Source organism: Chelonoidis abingdonii, chromosome 1, assembly GCF_003597395.2.
Source record: "Chelonoidis abingdonii isolate Lonesome George chromosome 1, CheloAbing_2.0, whole genome shotgun sequence".
Lineage (NCBI taxonomy): Eukaryota > Metazoa > Chordata > Testudines > Testudinidae > Chelonoidis > Chelonoidis abingdonii.
The window spans coordinates 172,243,477-172,264,535 of NC_133769.1; the positions used below are offsets into that span (position 1 = coordinate 172,243,477).

Here is a 21,059-nt window from a genome sequence, read left to right on the forward strand (position 1 = left end):
ATGGAATACTTAAAATGTCCATGACGTTCTTTAGAATGACTACATGTTAGTGCTTCTGCATAAAGATAAAGGACATACGGATAAAAGAATATTTGGAATGGATTCAGGGAAACGAGATGATAGGCATTAGTGGGGGGAGGGAGAAATTGCAGTTATCATAAGATTTTAATATTTGAGAGAGTATACATGTGTGTAAAAAACATGGATGAGGGAGAATGTGTTATGGACTTCTGAAGTGTGTGGGTTATTTTTTTTTTTTTTTTTTTTTTAACATTAAGTGACTGACTGAAGAAATAATGTATTGCAGCAGCTCTGATTTTAGAAGCCTAGAAAACAAAATTTTAAACGTGGGGAAATAAAGGTTTACTTTGATTCAAATTTTAAGACCCAAAATCAATTAACAGAATGCCTGTGTATATTAATACTTGCAAATAAAAATAGGCATTTCTCTAATGGACAATTCTTGAGTGGAGGTTTTCATTCTCTTGTTAGTGATGTCACTAACTCTATGACAATAAAAGGACAGAAGCTCCCTGCTATATGGGTACCTTGTAAGGTACCTTGTAATCACCTAGAAAACTAATGCTCCTCTCAAGTCTTGGTAAAAATAAGATGCTGTAACGAAAGGGCCAATAGGGTCATAGTTTAGGGCCACCAAGCTGCAGAGTCCCCGGTAATGTTTGTCTGAAGTGGTATATGATTGTATCCATTTGAGCAGTGTCCAACAGCTTTGGGAGTTGCTCCATCAGAAGGCATTTTCTTTCTGTGTGGAAGAATCTGTAGACTTCGGTTCTTCTCATGCGTACCACTGATCCTTCTTGCCAAAGGAGTGAAGAGCCTAGATACCAACTCAGATCATTGATGTCGGGAGCAAAGAATAAAGCAGATCAATTGTGTATGCTTCTGATTTGAAGGGGGATAGTACCATTGCACCCTCCCCAGATTGACTAACCTTGTACACACACAGACACATGCATAGTCTACTAAGGACCATTGTGCTAACCAGAGTGACCACAGCTGATGGCATTGCACCAAGCATTGTTTAGTGAAGTTCCCAGATGTGGCTCAATCCTACGAATCCATGAGTCTCTGAGGTAATACTAGGCAGGGTCAAGCATGCATCCCTTCATATGTCGATGGAAGGTTTGTGTGTGTGGAGTGCTAAGCTATTTTTGTCCATCCTATGACGTGGCCAAAAGAGCATGCAACACCGCTTTTGGAAATGATTGACTGAATGGGGGCCTGATCATTGAGTTGTGACATTTTGCACCAAGGCAAACCACTTTATATTCGGGATCAGGCACTGACCGCACATATGGAATACCTCTAGCCACGTTGAGTCTGCCTGTGTGAGGGTACAGGTTCCTGACCCGTAGAGCAATGATAGATCCTGAATTGTGTCTCAGCACGAAAGTGTTTTTGCATTCATAAGTGAATCAAGACCAGAGAATATCTGGCTTGTTGCAACTGTTTTCAATTCAGCTTGCAGCCTAAGTAGATGAATTCATCAACACTCTCCACAGTACTCAGTCCCACCTCACTGAGGGTTCAGGTTCTGGACCTTGGTCTTCTGCCATGATAGTCAACCCTTTAGTGCGGGAAGCATCTTGGAAACCATGGAGGATAGGCTGTATTTCTGACTTCTCCACAAGCAAGGTGGTGTCATCGGCGTAGCTTTTGTTAATAAACACTTCTTGACGAACCTTGGTTCTGATGTGTGGTGCAGCAAGTCCAATATCTGGCTGACAGAATTGTGCTGGGGCAGTATTTGAATCTCTGCCTCGCTCCTGAGGTTGTGCAGAAAGGTAACAAAAACCATGAACAAACATGCTCTTTTGCACCGCTACCAATATGAAGATCACACACCAGGTTTACTGAAACATTTGGAGAACACACTATTTTCTGTGCCAGCCAAAGTGCAGACTTGTCCACTGGATCAAAAATCACTTTGTCTACATATGCCAGATGAAGTGGGCAGTTAAATTCTAGGTGCTGATCAGCCAGAAGCTGAAGAGTAAGGCAAAATCCATTGTTGACTGCCTTGCAGTGAAATCTGATTGTGCTGGATGACTGTTAAGGAGCGGTTGCATCCTACCAAGCAGAACATGAGCAAAGACCTTTGCTTGGACAGATAATGAGGTTGGTCTGTAGTTGCCACACTCAGTTTGAGATCCTTTGCCCTGGTATAGGGACACTATGATGCCATCTTTCTATCCTGATATTTTGCTTGATGCCCACACTTCAAAGAACAGTTGATGCTGGCAAATGCTTGCTGCTACTGCTTTGAGCTGCTCAGACCCAGCAGTACCTTCTTTTACCCAGGAGATCATCAGGACCCTACAAAGAGGACTAGAGAGCAGAGTTAATGGATTTTGAGATGGTAAGGAAGGATAAGACAACTAGGAGAGAGGGGAAGTGAATAAGTTAGATGGATTGGTAGAGGGGACAGTGAATAAGGAACATTTTGGAGGGAATTTTTGGGATAAGGAATGGGATATTGAGTAGAGAATGTCAATGGGGGAAAATAAAAGGTTTTTATTATCACTGAACTTAAACTCAGCTGTTAATTTTGGAAGCATAAAAAGGGGTGGGGGCGGGGTGAAAGGGAAGGGTTTCCATTTGGATTAGTTAAGGTAGTACCTAGCCTCAAACTTCAAATGTTTCGGGCTCATAAACAAATCTCTAACCGTGTCCCCATACTCCCTTAAACTGGCCTCTCCCCACCACCTGCTTTCAATTTATGTAATACATCCTGGCCCTGTTGTCTGGTATGTGAAGGTGTTGATCTTCTATCATGGGAAGAAAGTGCTGGCTAAGGTACCTTACAGCCCTGATTTCCAGGCCATTGATATGAAGGGTGGACTCCTGGGTGGTCCACATGCCCTGTACAGTATGATCCTGTAGCTGACCTGCCAGTCCAAGGAGAGATGCATCCAAAACTACTGTAATTGTGGGAGGGGAATGTTTGAAAAGAATCCCTGAGAACATCTTGTCCAGATAACCCCACTAACACACTTTGAGGTACAGAGAGCAGCTTGTTCAGATTGTTCTTGTTGGGGATAGAGATTGACCTGAACCAGGTTTGGAAGCAGCAAAGATGCAAGTAGGTAAGGTATAATGTGACACAGGTGCATGCTATTATGTACATAAGCAGGAGCCGGGATCTGGCCACGACCTGAGTACTACCCCTTGAAGAGCCACTTGGTGCGATAGAGACCATTACTCCCCACTAGTGAAGATGTGCAACAAATAGAGCCATAACTAGAACCCTGTGCAGATACAAAATTTATATCCGCATCTGATCTGCAGACATGGTCTGTGAATATCCACGTCCCTAGAATGTATGTTGTCTGTGTCCCTTGTAATTGACCAGAAACTTTGAGGGATATAAAGCTTCTGCGTGAAATCCTTCTGCAAGATATTCTGGTTTTGTTGGTCATCAGTTTTTCACCTAGGGTTAAAATGTTTAGTTCAAAAAATTATTTTTCCTAATCTGTCATGTTTTTGTCCCCTCCTCCCTCCCTTTTTTTCTTTTTGGCACAGGGGTTAAAATCATCATCAAGCCTGCATTTTCTCCCCTACTGGGTGGGAAATTACTAGAGGATCTAAAAACATGTAAGATGTATAAGGTTCTCTTCATTATCTAGTATGCCAAAGAAGTTGTTGATTAAGTGTATCAGGTCTTTCTGACTTCCAACTGCATGGATTTCCCTATGTATGCATAAAAAAAAAAAATTCCCCTCTCACCCCTATGGGTGGTATGTGTCTTCCTCAACCTCGGGTCCTCTACCAGAGGCCTGGGAGTTTGAGGGTTCTGCGCAGTATCTTAGCTTTCCTGATGTTGCTGTCACTTGGCACTGCTATATCTATCACCACCGCTGTCTTCTGGTCCTTGTCTATTACCACGATGTCTGGTTGATTGGCCAGTACCTGCCTGTCCGTCTGGATCTGGAAGTCCCACAGAATCTTAGCCCTGCTATTCTCCACAACCTTCTGTGGAATCTCCCATCTGGTCTTGGGAGGGTCTAGCCCATACGCTGTGCAGATGTTCCTGTACACAATGCCAGCCACTTGGTTGTGCCGTTCAGTGTATGCTGTTCCTGCCTGCATCTTACATCCTGCCACTATGTGTTGGACTGTCTCTGAGGCCTCTCTGCACAGTCTGCACCTTGGGTCCTCTCTAGTGTGGTAGACCCCTGCTTCAATGGATCTGGTGCTCAGTGCCTGTTCCTGTGCTGCTATGATCAGTGCCTCAGTGCTGTCTTTTAGTCCAGCCCTTTCCAGCCACTGGTAGGATTTCCCAATGTCAGCCACCTCAGCTATCTGTCGATGGTACATCCCATGAGGGTCTTGTCTTGCCATGGCACTTCTTCTGCTTGGTCTTCCTCCCATGTCTGCTGCTGCTCAGGCATTCTCTCAGCAGCTCATCTTTGGGGGCCATCTTACTGATGTACTCCTGGATGTTCCGGGTTTCATCCAGGACAGTGGCCTTGACGCTCACCAAGCCCCGCCCGCCTTCTTTCCGGCTGGTATACAGTCTCTGGGTGTTGGACTTGGGGTGGAAACCTCCGTGCATTGTGAGGAGCTTCCGGGTTTTCACATCGGCAGCCTCCATGTCCTCCTTTGGCCAGCTCACTATACCGGCAGGGTATCTGATGACCGGCAGGGCGTATCCGTTGATGGCGTGGATCTTGTTCTTCCCACTGAGCTGGCTCTTCAGGACCTGTCTTATCCTTTGGTGATACTTGGATGTTGCTGTCTTCCTTGCCTCCTCATCGTGGTTTCCATGTGACTGTGGGATGCCAAGGTACTTGTAGCTGGTCTGTATGTCTGCTATGTGGCCCGCTGGTAGTTCCACCCCATCAGTCTTGACTACCTTCCCTCTCTTCACTACCATCCGGCCACACTTCTCCAGTCCGAATGACATCCCGATATCCTCACTGTAGATCCGCGTCAGGTGGATTAGCGAGTCGATGTCTCTCGTTCATTCTTAGCATACAGCTTGATGTCATCCATGTAGAGGAGGTGGCTGATGGTAGTTCCACTCCTGAACCTGTACCCGTATCCAGTCCTTGTGATTATCTGGCTGAGGGGGTTAAGCCTATGCAGAACAGCAGCGGGGACAGTGCATCACCTTGGTATATGCCGCACTTGATGGCCACTTGTGCAAGTGCCTTGAGTTGACTTCTAGTGTTGTCTTCCATAGTCCCATTGAGTTCTTGAGGAAGGTCCTTAGTGTCCTGTTGACTTTGTATAGCGCCAGACATTCACAGATCCACGTGTGCGGCATTGAGTCATAGGCTTTCCTGTAGTCAATCCAGGCTGTGCTCAGATTGGTCTGTCTAGACCTTGAGTCTTGGCGACTGCTCTATCTATGAGCAACTGGTGTTTTGAGCCTCTGGTGTTGTTCCCAATGCCCTTCTGAGCTGTGCTCATGTACTGGCCCATGTGGTCCTGTAGCTTGGCAGCTATGATGCCTGATAGGACTTTCCATGTTGTGGGGAGGCAGGTTATTGGCCGGTAGTTGGACGGTTCTGTCCCCTTGCAGGGGTCTTTCATGATCAGCACTGTCCTTCCTTGTGTTAGCCAGTTTGGGTGGGAGCCTGCTGCTAGCAGCTGGTTCATCTGTGCTGCTAGGCGTTCATGCACTGCTGTTAGTTTCTTTAGCCAGTAGGTGTGGATCATGTCTGGTCCAGGTGCTGTCCAGCTCTTCATGTTCTTGACCCGCTGCTGGATGTCTTCTACTGTGATGGTGACTGGTTTCTGTTCTGGGAGATTGCTGTGCTCTGTTCTCAGGTCCTGCAGCCACTTTGCACTGGTGTTATGAGTCTTCTCTTTCTCCCATATGTTCTTCCAGTACTGTTCAGTTTCTGCTGCTGGTGGCTCTGCTGTTATTGTGTTGTTGCACTGCAGTTGGGAGTACACCTTGGATGGTTCTTTGGAGAACAGGGCATTTACTTTTTTGGCCTCTGCTTCTCTAGTGTATCTCCTTAGCCTGGTAGCCAGTGCTGTGAGCCTTTGTTTAGCAGTCTCTAGGGCTTCAGATGGAGTCAGGCCCTTGTATTTTTTCAGTAGCCGAGTCTTATCCTTAATCTCTACACCCTTCTGTAGTTCCACCAGCTGACTAACTTCTCTCCGAGTCGCCTTGATCTTATCCTCCAACCTCATTTTCCAGGGTGGGTACATACTGTTGTTCTTCTTGATCGTGTAGCCAAGCATCTCCAGGATTACAGAGGCTGTAGCGTATACCAGTTCATTGGTTTGAGTTATGGTGGTAGTAGGGATTGTCATGAGGGCTCTATTGGCATCTTCTAACATACTTGATGGTACTTCTCCACTGAGCCTTGGTAATCGGTCTCGAGGATTGACTGTAGCTAGTTTTCCATGATCTTATGCCTCATATATCAGCTGCTGTGCTCTGCAATGGAGGGGGTGGCAGTGAAGTTTCAGCTTCAGGTGTGGGCCTGCACATCCACTTGTTCTTCCAAGTCTTCTTGAGTCTGGGATGTAATGTGGAGTTGGTCTATCTCAAGCTGTGAGAGCAGCTTCCTCTTTACTATGTTGAAGCGTTGGGTAACTAGCTGTTTCTCAGTAAGTGTGGATGTAGGTCTTTTGTCCATCCACAGTCCCCTCATACGTTTCATATATCCCCTCTCATTAGGTCTACTGTTGTAGTAGCATTCCATCAATTCCAGGTTCTCTTGTCTCGTCCATGAATGGTTTGTTCCAGTAGCCCACTTATCGTCAGATTGTCCTGGTTCCTCAACATCTGGCGCGGACCTTGTTAATCCGGGCGACGTCCGAGCCGGCATGACTCCTCTTGAAGCGTTAGGGGGTCTTTTGCCCAAGGACCCCTACTGGAAAGTTGGGTACCAACCGGGATTTGAACCCCAGTCTCTCGTATCAAAGGGCGGCGCTCTTAACCACTACGCTATCCAGTCGCTATATATATATAGGTTGTCCTAAAATAAGATTTCACTACTTAAAATTTTCTTTTCAAACTGCTATAATTCATATGAACACAATCTGCAACAGTTCTACAATGTAAATTTCATTAATCCTATTTTACTTAATGACTAGATATTGAACGAATCTATAACTTCAAGATTCATGTTATGTACTTGCATCTCTAAAAAAGTGAGACTGCTTCATAGTGCCTATTTTTCTATTGCTAGAGAGACAATAATCCACTTTTGTTCATGACAGACTTATATAAACAGAGTGACGCTGTGCCATTCCAGGCCTGGGGTCTGATGGCTGACTTTGTATCTCTTAATTTCATCTATACCTTTTTGTAAAGTCAGACACTGAAGCTTATTATTACTGTTAAGATTACAATCATTTTCAAATCCTTAGCAGTTCTTTGTAAGCAGATATTTAACTTCAGTAAGAGCTCTCTTGGAATCCTTGCTTGCTTTTTAGTTAGCATTTCTCCAGCATTCTCTTACATGGTTACTTTGTTTTTGTACCCTTACATAGCACAGAATATGGTAATATAGAGTATATTTACATTTATTCTCTTCCAAATGTGGTGAACCCTCCTTAACACAGTATAGTCCTTCTCTGCCATCCTTGAAATTCTATTCCTGTTCATGCAGCTGCTCTTCTTCATGCCTTACAGTCTTCCCCCCTCTCCTTTCAGACACTTAATCTTCCCAGTGTTTATACAGGCACTATATGTGTCCCCACACATGGTCGTCATCTTTGCACTTTGTCATGTAATCCTCTTTCCATTAATATTGGAGATCTTAAACTTGTAATAAAGCCTCATCCATATGATACCATTTTTCCATTCCATAATCTGTTACTGTATGAATTTCGTTTCCTTTCTCAAAATGTGGTGTTGATCCAGCTGGCCATATGCGATAGCCTTATTCATTTTCTAGCTGCCTTTGCATTACTCTGCCATTTTTTGGTAATGTTACCTGCTAGGTTGGGGTAGCCAACCTGAGTCTGAGAGGGAGCCAGAATTTTTACCAATTTGCCAAAGAGCCACAGTAATACATCAGCAGCCCCCATATCAGTTCTCCCCCCCAGCACCTCGCTCTCCCAGCACCTCCTACCCACCAGCAGCCCCGCCAATCAGCACCTCCCTCACCCTCCCCCACCTCCCGATCAGCTGTTTCATGGTATGCAGGAGGCTCTGGGGGGAGAAAGGGGAGGAGCGAGGGCACTGCAGGCTGAGGGGAGGGTATGGGAAGGGGTGGAGTGGGGGCAGGGCCTGTGGCAGAGCCAGAGTTTGAGCAGCGAGCACCTCCCAGCAAATTGGAAAGTTGGCGCCTGTAGCTCCTTCCTCGAAGTTGGTGCCTATACAAGGACCCCCATGTTAACCTCTGAAGAGCCGCATGTGGCTGCAAAGCCATGGATTGGCCACCCCTGTGCTAGGTCATCTGGATGTATAGTAAACTTCCATGTCCTTGGTCAGAAAAATCCTTTTCCTTACTAACCTACAGGATTGCACACTGAGCCATAATTACATTCCTTTTTCAGCATTGGCCACTTCAAAAACATTTCACGTGCTCTCATCCCTTTACGTAGCCCATAATGTTTGATTTGGAAATAACTTCTTTTTCTGTTTGTTGCCATCCTTTGCTGTGGTAACAGCTGACCTACATTTCTCATGTAATTCTTCTATGTACTACAGATGTTAACACTGAACTTGGTGCCCCTACTTGTGAACATCACTATGGGTGGATTTGCTTTCTGTGAACTAGAAAATTGTTCATGTTCTGCAAAACCTTTTACATGTTTCTGTTTCCTACTATAACATAAGGTCTTCCCAGCATAATGCTTTTGATTTCAAATCCCAGTGGCTTCTCAATATGTACAGCCATAATTACAGAAATGCCTGTTGGAAACAATCTAAGACACAAAGGCAATAATAGAAAAATGGTCATGACATTGCATACTGGTCACTTACAAAAGACGTGATGTGCATTGGAGGAAAGATGAAGCATGTTTCTCCTTGTATGGACTTAGGTTGAGGTATGGTTTACTGTAGCTGAGATGGCAAGTCAGGAATCAGCGAACAAGTCATTTTCTCAGAAGGTATGATGACAGGAGGTGAATGTCTCACTTCTACAGTGCTCCCAATTCATAACAGTCCAAAACCTGAGTTGGCAGCATTATTGACTCCCCAGTGGCAGTACTATGATCTGTTCAGGGGCACAAAAAGAATTCCTTCTGTCACAACCATTTAAATTACTGTTTGTTTATTCTCCTGTAAATAGTACGCTGCCCCACCAAATGGTCAAATGCCCGCTTCCTTGCAAGCTGTGATTCTCTGCTCAAAACAACATTTTTTTCTTTAACTCTTCCTCTGCATGCCTTGGGCTTTTTCTAATGCTCTTTTCTTTTTTCGAGCTCAGTCTCCCCCGTGCTCTCTGGTGGCCCTGATTTCCTTGCTGCTTCATCCTCGGCAACTTTTGTTCATTTCCCTTCTCCATTGTCAGTGACTGTGATTTTGCTGTGGTGCTTCCTTGTCACATCATACTTCAGCTTTTTTGACCTACATTTTTGCTACAGACAATTTATCCTTCTCCATGCACATGCAGTATGACAGATTTCTAGCTGCCATAAATTGATTTAGCCGCATTCATGTCGTCAAAGCTTCACTGACTTACCCCAGATCAGGGATTGTTCTATGTATTTATTGAATGCCTGCTATTCTTCATGAACACTGTATTCATGAACGTAGTCCTCTACACTGTGAGATAAAAGTAGGCAGTAATCTTTACACAGGGTAGTTGGTTGGACAGAACTGTTAGCTTCCATCCCTTAGTTACGATTGCATACTTTTCCTTTTGTGTTGTAAATGAGAAACTATAGCACAGGGGTAGGCAACCTATAGCACAGGTACCAAAATCAGCATGCGAGCTGATTTTCAGTGGCACTCTCACTGCCTGGGTCCTGGCCACTGGTCCAGGGGGCTCTGCATTTTAATTTAATTTTAAATGAAGTGTCTTAAACATTTTAAAAGCCTTATTTACTTTACATACAACAATAGTTTAGTTATATATTATAGACTTACAGAAAGAGACCTGCCAAAAAACGTTAAAATGTATTACTGGCACGCAAAACCTTAAATTAGAGTGAATAAATGAAGACTCTGCAAACCACTTCTGAAAGGTTGCCGACCCCTGCTATAGCACCAGTAGAAGTCGATAACAGATGCTATAGAAGCACAGTGCACTGTAAATAAATGCCATTAACCACCCATATACTTCTTTATACAGTAGTAACTACCTGAATTTGCAGTTCCAGATTGTACTTTTCATTCAGAGATGTTCACAGATGCATGTGTAAAATGTTCAGATCATGGTAGATATGGAGGATGGCATTTTTTTTGTGATCAAATAAATTGAACTGTAGAAAGGGGAAGGGGGGGTTGCTGGGTTGGGGTGCAGGGATACCTGGGGACAGGGACAGATGTTCTTAACTGAATGAAAGAGGCTAGGGGTCAGCCAAGGTCTGCATGGGGGGAGGGTCCCTAACAGTCCTCTCCCCTCCCAAAAAAACTCCTGTTCCATACTTGTCCCACCCCTATCCAGTAACCCTCCAAGTTAAAACGCAGGCTTCTTCCCAGCAATTACTTCCCTCTCCCTCAGCTCCTCCATTACCCCAGACTCCCCCAAGCCTTTGCACTGCATCTAAGGGGTTCAAGAAATACATTTCATTATTGTAGTTTAACTGAATTATTACTCAGTTCTGTATTAATATGCCTAGTAAGGAATCTATTTGTCAAAAAACGTTTCTTGAATTTTTGTTGTTGTCTGTATTGTTACAGGCATACTTGCTGATGGGTATTTTGAATTAAATTACCAAAATAATTGAAACTGGCGTGATACTATGTGATTTTGCTAAATAAAATATGCAGATTTTTGGGGGGGATGCAGAATTCTCCCTGGAGGAAGTTTTATAGCAATAATTCTTGCTATTGTTGGTCCCTAAGTGTGTGACTTTGCACTATTAAATGTCATCTCATTTCTTCTATTCCAGTTTTCAAGGTCATCCAGATCTTTTATGGCATTCTGGTCCTCCTTCATATTGGTAATACTGCCAACTTTGTGTTATCCACAAATTTTATTAGCACATTCCCACTATTTGTGTCAATGCCCTCCAGCCTGACATGTCACCTTTCAGTATGACTTGTTGTAGTCTCCCCTTTAACCATGTCCTTATCCACTTTTGATTTCTCATATCAATCCCCATTTTTTCCAATTTAACTAATTTCCTATGTGGAAATTTCCAAATGCCTTCCTGAAATCCAGGTAGAGTCGATCTAATGCATTTCCTTTGTCTAAAAAAAATGAGTTATATTCTCAAAGAGGGAAAATGGGTTGGTTTGAAATAATCTCTCTTGTAAAACATGTATTTTATCCCAATTGCTGTTCACCTCTATGGCCTTAATTATTTTCTCTTTCAAAATTTGTTCCAAGACCCTTGCATACAATTGAGGTCAAATTTACAGGCCTCTAGTTTCCCACATTACTTTTTTTCCCTTTCTTAAAAAGAATAACTGCATTAGCAATTCTCCATTCATAGGGTGAGACCCTGAGTTTATAGATTTATTAAAAATCCTTGCCATTGAGCTATTTCATGTGCCAGTTCCTTGAACATTCTTGGATGGAGATTATTCAGGTCCCTGGTTTAGTCCCATTAAAATGAGTTTGAGTTCCACCTCAGATATGGTAATTCCTACTTCCATATCCTTGTTCCCATTAGCCACCTAGCCACTACCTCTGCACTCTTCATTTGCCTTATAAAAAACTGAGGCAAAGTATTTAAGTGTTTGGCCATGGCTAGATTATCTTTAATGTCTACCTCATCCTCAATGTTCAGTGGTCCCACTTCTTTCCTTGATTTTTTTTATTTATATGACTATCGAACCTTTTACTATTGGTTTTACTGTCCTTTGCAAGGTTCAACTTGGCTTGGCTTTTGGCAGTTCTCACTTTATCTCTACACTTTCTAAATGCCAAATGATAGCTTTCCTTGCTGATCCAGCCCATCTTCCATTCCTCACAGCCTTTCTGCTTTCTCTTGATAACTTGTTTGCTCATCCAGCTTGGTCTGCCACTTTTCCCTATGAATTTTTTCCCCTTGCTTGGGATGCAGTCTTCGGATAGTTTTTGCAACTTTGATTTAAAGTTACTGCAAGCTTCCTCCACATTCAGATCCTTGAGTTCTTCTGTCCAGTCCATTTCCCTAACGAATTCCCTTAATTTTTTACAGTTAACCTTTTTGAAATCAAGAACCCTAGTTCCAGATCTATTTTCATTTATCCTTCCATTTAGTTTAAACTGAATTAACTCATGATGACCTGAACTAAGGTTGTCCCCTATGACCAGTTCTTCTATGAGATCCTCACTACTCACCAATAACACATCTAAAATGGCTTCAGCTCTTGTTGGTTCAGTGCCTACTTGTGAAAAGCACATTTTCATTTTCACGAAGAGGTTTATGTCTTTGACTTTTTTTAGCCAGCAGTATTGCCAGCAGCACGATACTCAATAACATCACACTAGAGCATGACTCAGCTGTGATGAAGAGGAAGCAGTGTCTCTTACTGAATCACAGTATAGCTGCTTCAGGTGTTTGCCTCCATGGAGATATTCCATTTTAGCACTAAACCAATCTGACCCTCTTTAGGGAGTGACCAGTGTCATCTGATATGATTTGCTGCCTTATGTGATATGGCTTTTCAGGCCTTTAAAAATCATCACCAGGGAAAACTACAGTATAAATGAGAATCATGGAAAAAATTTCCTAGCGGTTCCACCAAATTCTGATGCATAGTGCCCACACACACACACATCCCTCCCCACCTACACACTTGGATTTAGTATATAATTGTTCTCATCAAAAAAGAAAATACAATGTGTTTTCATATATCCGTTGAAACAAACCCATAATAGTATTAGCAGTAAATAAGAAGAGACAGTAGAGAAACTAATACCAGATAACTTTGAGTGGGGAAGTCAAAAAGATGTTGATGCCTGTTCTTGTCACACACAATCCTTTATTCTCAAACCTTTCCTCAATTTCTGGCATTTTCCCCAAGAGGTGATACATTTGCGACAGAGAAACCCTTACCGATTTTTAGTTTCCATCTCAATGAGTTAAATGCCAGCAGTCACTAAACCTGAGAGAGTTTGCCTACAAACGCATGAACTGCTGTCAGAAGTGTAAAACAAATTGGTTGTGTAAAGTAGAGCTTCCCAGGGAGGGGACAGTAGCATGAGGTAAGAGTTGCTCTCTTGTGAACAACTTTATCTCCTGTTGACCCTGAAATTGCACAGGGAAAAAATTCAAGGGTTTTTGTGAGCTTTATTGCTAATGCTCATCTAACAAACTATTCTTCTGACACCCTGCCTTAGTCAAATTTCAGCAATGCAAAAGATTAGGTTCACTGGTTACTAGACAACATCTTGTTTTCCGAAGGGATATCCAGTTGCTGCAATCACTTAATGGGGGGAGAGAAGGAAGAAATGTATTAAAACAACAAAAAGATGAAGTCATCAAAGACAAATTGCTCATAAATTAGGAAGGATGGTTCTGCTTGAAATTTAAGCTTACTCCTCCCCAAACACACCGTGTATAATCTGGCACTGGAATGTGGATTTTGATAAAACTCAAATCATGGATTCTTGAACTGTGGCCTGTCTAATTTTACTACTTAACAGGCTTCCTGACTCTGTTTGGAGGTCAGCAACAATGTCAGAATGGTCATCACCCAGAAGCAGCTGCTTGTGGGCTTTTCAAAAAGTACCATGATTAGCTCACCTAATTTGGTGAAATAAGCAAGTTGTACATCTTTGAACAAGTAGTCAAAAATTATGTATTGTTCTCATTAGTACATAGGTGCTGGCTTGGTCCTGTATTAATTTGTATTTCTAAATGGATTTGTTTTTTAAAGAAAAAAGAATGTAGTTAGTGAAATGGCACAATGAAGTTTTTTCACTGACAATTTTATACCACTCAACTGTGCAGTTTGTATGCATAGTACATGGTTTACACAGAGGCAAAAAAAATATTTATATGCAGAGATCTCTATTTTCTCTCTTCTCCCATCCCCCGCCCCCCTATCCCTTCTACGGCATTGATTTAAAAGGAATGATGGGAAGGACATTGAGAGTAGACTGACTGTCACATAGAACTTAGTTGTCCCTAAATGGGATCCAGGTTCACTCTTAAACCAATTAGGAGGGATGGCCCAGAGGTCAGATGTACTAGTTTAGGATGCTGGGAAACCCAGGTTCAATTCCTTACTCTGCTACAGACTTTGCCACAAGTCGCTCGGTTGTGGTCTGCTTTAGTTACTGGCTAACCTCACAGGTGCTGAGCATATAAATACATTAAAGATGATGAAGTACTCAGATACTAAAGTGTCTGGGGCTGTGTCAATATGTTGGATCTCTCCACAACCAATAATTTTATCTAAAAGGAGGGTATGTCTGTACTTTTTGCTGGGGGAGGGGTGGGAGTCCCAGCTTGATAAACGTATCCTCATTAACTTGCTCAGCTAGCACACTAAAAGTAAAGGGTAGCCACGGTGGTGGTGGGGAGGGGTAGCTTCCCTGAGTACAGGCTTACCAAAGATACTAGGCATGTACTTGAGAGGCTTAACCCCAGTGCTACTGTTTCTACATTCTAATTTTAGTGTGCTAGCTTGATCAGAGCTATTCTGGGTATGTCTCCTCAATCTAGACATCACACTTCCTGCTCAAAGTGTAGATGTAGCATGAGACAAGCCTATGCTCGACTTCTCAAAACTCATGTTTCAAAGAATTAGATGAATTAGTCTACGAACACTGTTAGTGCTATGAAGTCTCTTTGGGCTAGAAGACTGCAAAGTGAAGCAGAGTGACTGACTCAGATGAACTGTAGTCACAGGACCTATATAAGGGGAAAGGGAATGGAATAAAGTAAGCCGGCAGTGTGCTTTGGTGTTGCACAAAACAATTAGAACACATAATCCCCATCCTAAAGAACTTGCTGTCCACATTTGGCAACGTTATTGAGACATAGAATGCATCACATGGCAGATTTATCACAGGAAAGCGCTGGGGTTTAATGCATTATTTCCTAACTTGATGGATTTCATGTGACTAAGCTGTCTTGAACATTTTTTTTAATTGCATGGGAATGATGTAAGCTGTTATAATGGCAAAAGTAGATATAGTACAGGATGGTGTCCCTTTATACAGCAATATGAATTTTTACTGTATAAATAAGGTGTGATGTTAATCCTAGGTTATGTAGCATAAAATTAATTACTTGGCAAGTGACCTGCAAAGGGCTATTTCAGTTTGAATTCAGAAAAAAGAGGGAATGAGACCTCATGCAAGTTACCACAGTGGAATGATTATCATAACTTAAATGAGAGATCTTAATTGAATAAGAGAATTCCAGATAGGGTTTGGAAGGGAGGCATTTTTAAATACACAAGGTGAAACTTCAGTAACTGAGGGCCCAGTCTTAGCACTATAGTCAGTATGAATTTTGCCACATACTGAAATGGGAACAAAATGGTTCCCCAACTAATGGTCTAACACAGCAATCAATTGGATTTCTGTGTATTAACCAAAGAACATCATCCAACAGTGGTATGTTGACCTGGGTAACTTACTTGCCCCCATTTCTAGGAGAAAAACAACTCTTCCTACAGGCTAGATCTTCTCAACACTTCGGGCTTCCAGCCAAAATATCATGATCTCTAACAAGTGATCGGGGGCTACTTTAGCAAATTTGAGTAACAAGCTGAAGAGAGTGCTCAAGAGCTAGTTTTTGCTGATATTAGTTGTAGGGATTGTATTTAGCCCAGGAACTGGTGGAAAACCAGGCACAGGAACTTAAAATGGAAGACCTTAATATGATGAGGGAGGCTACACAAGAGGTCCTGCAAAGGGGCCTGTGTTAGCCCCCTGAGTGTTTCTCAGACATTTTTACCTGCGAGGACACTCATGGAATACTAGTAAGACGACTTCTTGCCCACCGTCCCAGACAATCCTCTCAACACCTGGAAATCTATTGGTGTACTGTACAGAGATGTTAGATGCATTTATCTTAACACTCTTGGGTGCATCAGGCCGATAGTGAATAAAGGAGCTTTTACCAGTTCTAGTCTGTCTCCTTGGAAAAGAGATCAGTAAGATTAAGATTAGATGCTGTATTGCACAGAAAATTCTTAAGAATTAGTTTACACAGCATCTGAGTTGTTCAAACAGGTTCTGTCTCAAGCTAAGGTGCTTGTCAGATGGAAGCAGTTGCAGTAATCCAATAGTCTATTGTATATAGTGTGGGAATAGTGCTATCTTCCTATGAATAAGTTTTTTGAATGTCAAATCTTACACATGGATAAATGATTTCATGTACAGGATACTGGTTTACCAATTAAGATCTACTGCTGGGCTATATAACTATGTAATAGTAAATAAATGGGAAGATAAAGCATCACAATGTACCTTTACTTGAACTAGTATAGTTCTAATTTAAGCCTCATTGTATAATAGTAATTGTAATATAGTTAGTAAGATTTAATGACTTCACTACAGTATGCTAGATAATAAATACCTGCCTAAACTCTTGTAAACCTCACATGTGTTGTGCATGTTCAGTTCCTATTCTTGCTGTAGAGGCTTTTTCTGTTTGTTCTTTACTCTTTCTTCCTCTGCTTGTCTTCATTGCTGTCTACTATTGTCCTTTTCTTAAAACTCGGACGCTTTTGTGATAGCTACTTGTTTAAAAAAATAAGGAATTTTATTCTGTTAGCAGTGTTGTGCAAATTGATTTAATTACCTAATGAGACTGCTTGATCATTGGAATGCATTCAGCAATCTGAATTCACTGACTGAGCATGTGCCTTAGTTGTGACAAACTTGTGAATAAAAACCAGCACACATGCAAAAAATGTGTAAAACTAAAATAGTCTTCTGGGAGATGTTGACCATGGAAAATACTTGAAGTGCCATAAAAGCATCTTGAGTAATTGAAAAACTGTTCAATATTGGCGTTTTGGTTTACAGATCACTGTTAAGTACCATAACAATGTTGCTTTGTTAGGCTAGTAAACACAGTCACAAAGTAAATTGTTTATGTAGTGTACACTAAATAAAAATTTCAGAAGCACCAGATTGGGATGCGGGAGTTTTTAGAGCATCAGTGGAGAAGTGGGCTCAGGTACGCCACCCATGGAATGTACTAAGAGTCCAAGTCAGTATTGGTGTAGAAAATAAGTACATGGGTGGAGTGTGTCATAATACACTTGAACTACTCCATTTGAACAAGCCTCGTCAACCTCCTTTTCCTCCTGAAAGATGCTCAGTTCAGACACTTGTCAAGGCAGAACGCTTCCTCTCATTTTATTGCCTTGAACAAAGCATGTGTCAAACCTTTCTCCAATATTGCAATGTAAACTTTCACTATAACTTTTTTTCTCTGCAGAGAGAACGCTTCCCTTTGCAAAGCCAATACAGGGAAAGAGAAGCTGGAAATTTGCAGAACATAGTAAGTAATGTGACTGAAGTGTTGGCTGAAGCCCTGACCCTTGATTGAAGAATCAGTTGACTGATCTTGGTTCTTACAGTGGGTTTTTAGCTAAATTTTCGACACAAAGAGGTCCAGACTACTTGTCCATCCTATTCAGTAACAATTCGACAAGTAGAATTTCTGTCCATGTGGCATCTGAGTTTCAGACAGTACAAACTGAAATTTAATGGCTGGGAAATAAAAGACCAAAGCCAGTACTTATATTCTTGTTGTTTTGTAGTTGGCTTAAAATTTGTGCTTTTTCATTGTCTCTTATGTTAGTTTTCCGTTAATAGGAAACTGATTTTAGTCATAATGTATCTAAGTTCTTGGAAGTAGATTTTTCCATGTCTCCTTTTTGTAATATAAGTTATTTCATTGAATGACTAATGACTCAGGAACATGCATTTAACTATTATAAGGGGCTTATGGCAGAATAAAAGGTGAGTGCTGATGGTAGTAATTACAGTCTTCACATGATGTGTTGTGGACACAGTATTTGAAATATGAAATTGCTGATGCTTTTAATATATGGAATTATTTGTATTTTTAGAAAGCAGTAAATGGCAGGCAACTTAATTACGAAGATGAAAATCCATTGGGCCAAGAAAACCTTCAGCAGATGTACCCAGTTCACAAGCAGATAAGTTACAAAGATTGGAGCAGCAAATACCATCAAAACCCAGGAACTGGAAGAATCTACATTAATCCTAGAGAACACTATGTGTGATCGCTTTCTCTGCTGTGAATTTGTATACAGAATAAATTGGTGTTAGATAACTTAAAATTTTGAAAAGTCTGCAAGTTTAACGCTTGTTGATTATAGGACAAGTATGTATCCTGTTGTGTTTTAACAGTGTCTAAAGAAGTAGGTACAGAGCCAAGTAATACTCTTTTTTTGTATGTGGTGAGAGCTGATGAGAAATAGGTAGGCAGAAAAGATACACATTTCTAGAACAACTGTTGCATTTGTGACTTTGATTGCTACTGAAAAAATAAATCTGCATAGTGTTTATCTGTATTGTACTGTTAAAATTCCAATGTGTGTTGATAGTTGAAGGGATCCTTCAGAAGAAGACACTCATCTGCCTGTCTTTATCTCACCAGATTTAAGAAATGCCAGCCCATTCATCTGTAATTCAAATGTGCGTAAAATGAATTTAGAATCTACTTCCCTAATTCTTTCTTAAGGATTTCTCTCTCCCTCTTCCCTCCTGCCCACCCCCAAAGTGGATATGCTTAATAAAATTACAATTTTATGTACAAAAAATGAGGTATGAACTGGAGGGAAAATGTACATCCTTTGTGTAAAGTGAGAAAATTGTGTCTGTGAGGTTTTGTTTAATCTTTTAAGACACTTTAGAAGCATCTCCACTGGTAAATTAATTGGACTGAGATACCGACGGTAACTGACCACAGCTTCTAATTCCCTCCCCATTATGTCTATTCCCCATTCCAATAAACAGTCAGGTGCTGGTCTGTTACTGTGCTTTCTGGACCAATACTGCCTGCCTACCCTCATCATAACTGTTGGTTCAGTTCTTTTCTGCCACGAGTCTCAGGTCCCATGTTTGTTTGTTTTTTTTCCTTCATTTAGCTGCCACATCACACCTGCCCAGACTCATTCTGCCGAACCTAGCTGCTAGAATCAGATCATACCTGTTTCTGATCTGGTTTAAGCCATTCCCACGAGCTTCACATGTGCACCCCCATCTTGCCCACTCAGATACTTCCAGCCACCAAGACATAATTCTCAGTGGTCTGGCAATAAAGTAAACAAGAGCTGTGGGTGCTAGGTACAGAAGAAAAGCAATCTACCTGTTTGCTAGGGCAATGTCTACTCCATAGTTGGCTGACAAAATAAATTCCTTCTTGTGACAATACATAGAGCTTTTCCAATGGTAGCAATGAGGGTGGAGGGAAGAGCTTCACTTAGTTGCGAGCAAGTTTAATGATGTCTTCTAACCCTGAGCAGGTCAGGTGGAAGCAATAGTGTTGTGAAATAGCTAGTGAATGTGAATGGCTTGCTGAAGCTAGTACACCGGACCCTTGCTAGAACGCATCTATATAGCGCGAATTCATATATAACACGGTTGCAGCCGTGGATCCCAAATTTAATTACTTTAATTGTGATTCATTTTAACGCGGTCCCCATGTTAATGCAATACCGTGCATGGATCCCAAATCCCGCGTTCTAGCGAGGGTCCGGTGTAATAACACAGGTGAAACTTCCACTGTTACCAACACCAGTGCAAACTGTATGCAAATACAATTTGTGTTGAAAAGGCAAGTGTTCTTGATGAGTACAAATAATTTTCCTGTCAGTTAAAGAACCTGCACAGACAGGCCTGTGTGGTCAATCTGAGAATATTTTTTAGTCTAATTTAACAGCCCAAAAAATGAGACATTAAGTACGGATGATTTTAAAGACTTTAACTTGAATACTATAGTATAAAGGAAAGTGAGTATTCTAGGATACAAAATAAGTTTCTGAATAGACGCTAGACAGTTTATTCTATAGCTGACTTTACTAGGACATTTGAAAAGAGTAAATGAAAATCCCACTGAGCATTTACCCACTCAAGCTGATTTTCATTCGAAGTGTGCATGCTCGTCTCAAATAAGGGCTTTATTGCTGTTTTTGTAGACAGTCAAAGATACTGAAGTATTTTGAAGCTGCTGTATTAGCAAATCATAAGTATGGCACAGAATCGTAGGCATGTATTGTGCCTGTCCCTAAAATTGTGACTAGTGAATCATCTACAACATGAGTTTTTTATAAGTAACTGACTAGTGCTTAAATTAATGGTATGGTATTTTATTTTACGGTAGTATCTCCAGCCTTTCATAACATGAATGTTTAAATAGTGAAAGTTACATATTGGGTGGTAGTCAAAGCATGGTTCGCATTGTAAGGGTTCCTTCATGCTTTGATCCATCAGTTTGAAAAAGGAGTTGCTGTCTTTATCACTCCTAGTTTTCTCCAAACATAAATTTGTCAGGTTTCCCAGCTCAGCTACCACCACCTTAATATGCTTTTTCTATTGGTACCATTGAAACAACTTGCTTAGCAATGCAACTGAATGTACAGGGCTTAAATTCTGAGATGATTTCCCAGTGCGCACACGCACATCCATCCATTCAGGGCTTCAGCTGCAGGGCACTGCGTCTTGGGGCTTTAGCCCTGAGGAGAGATGGGGGCACCAGGGCTCTTCTCTGGTGGTCTCTGGCTGCATTTAAGCCTTGAGAATGTAGCTACTGGGAATTGGTAGACTGAAATTTCATTGACAATGCAGCAGAATGAAAGCTGAGATTGATCACAGTGAAATGCAGCATGAGAAGTCTGATTAGAGTGAAAATTCTCTCCAAAAAATGGTTTCCAGTGTGTTTGCCCATAACCCATTAACTTTTCGTCTTTTGTTCTAGTAAAATTTGATTCCATGATACAATCTCATACAAGGGTCATTAATTAACCATAGTTGCAGAAGAGAGTGGCAAGATTGGTTCCAAGTACTGAAGGGGGATTTTCA

General features: G+C 41.6%; 1 protein-coding gene across 1 annotated transcript in view; it reads left to right on the forward strand.

Annotated features, from left to right (window-relative positions):
- The window catches only part of NECTIN3 (nectin cell adhesion molecule 3), a 134,234-nt gene extending 113,396 nt beyond the window's left edge, over positions 1-20,838 (forward strand). The window contains exons 8-9 of the mRNA XM_075072642.1: positions 17,446-17,508; positions 18,083-20,838. Coding sequence (XP_074928743.1) covers positions 17,446-17,508; positions 18,083-18,259 — 240 coding nt within the window. The 3' untranslated portion in view covers positions 18,260-20,838. The remainder of the gene's footprint in view (positions 1-17,445; positions 17,509-18,082) is intronic.
- Positions 20,839-21,059: the final 221 nt, after the last annotated feature.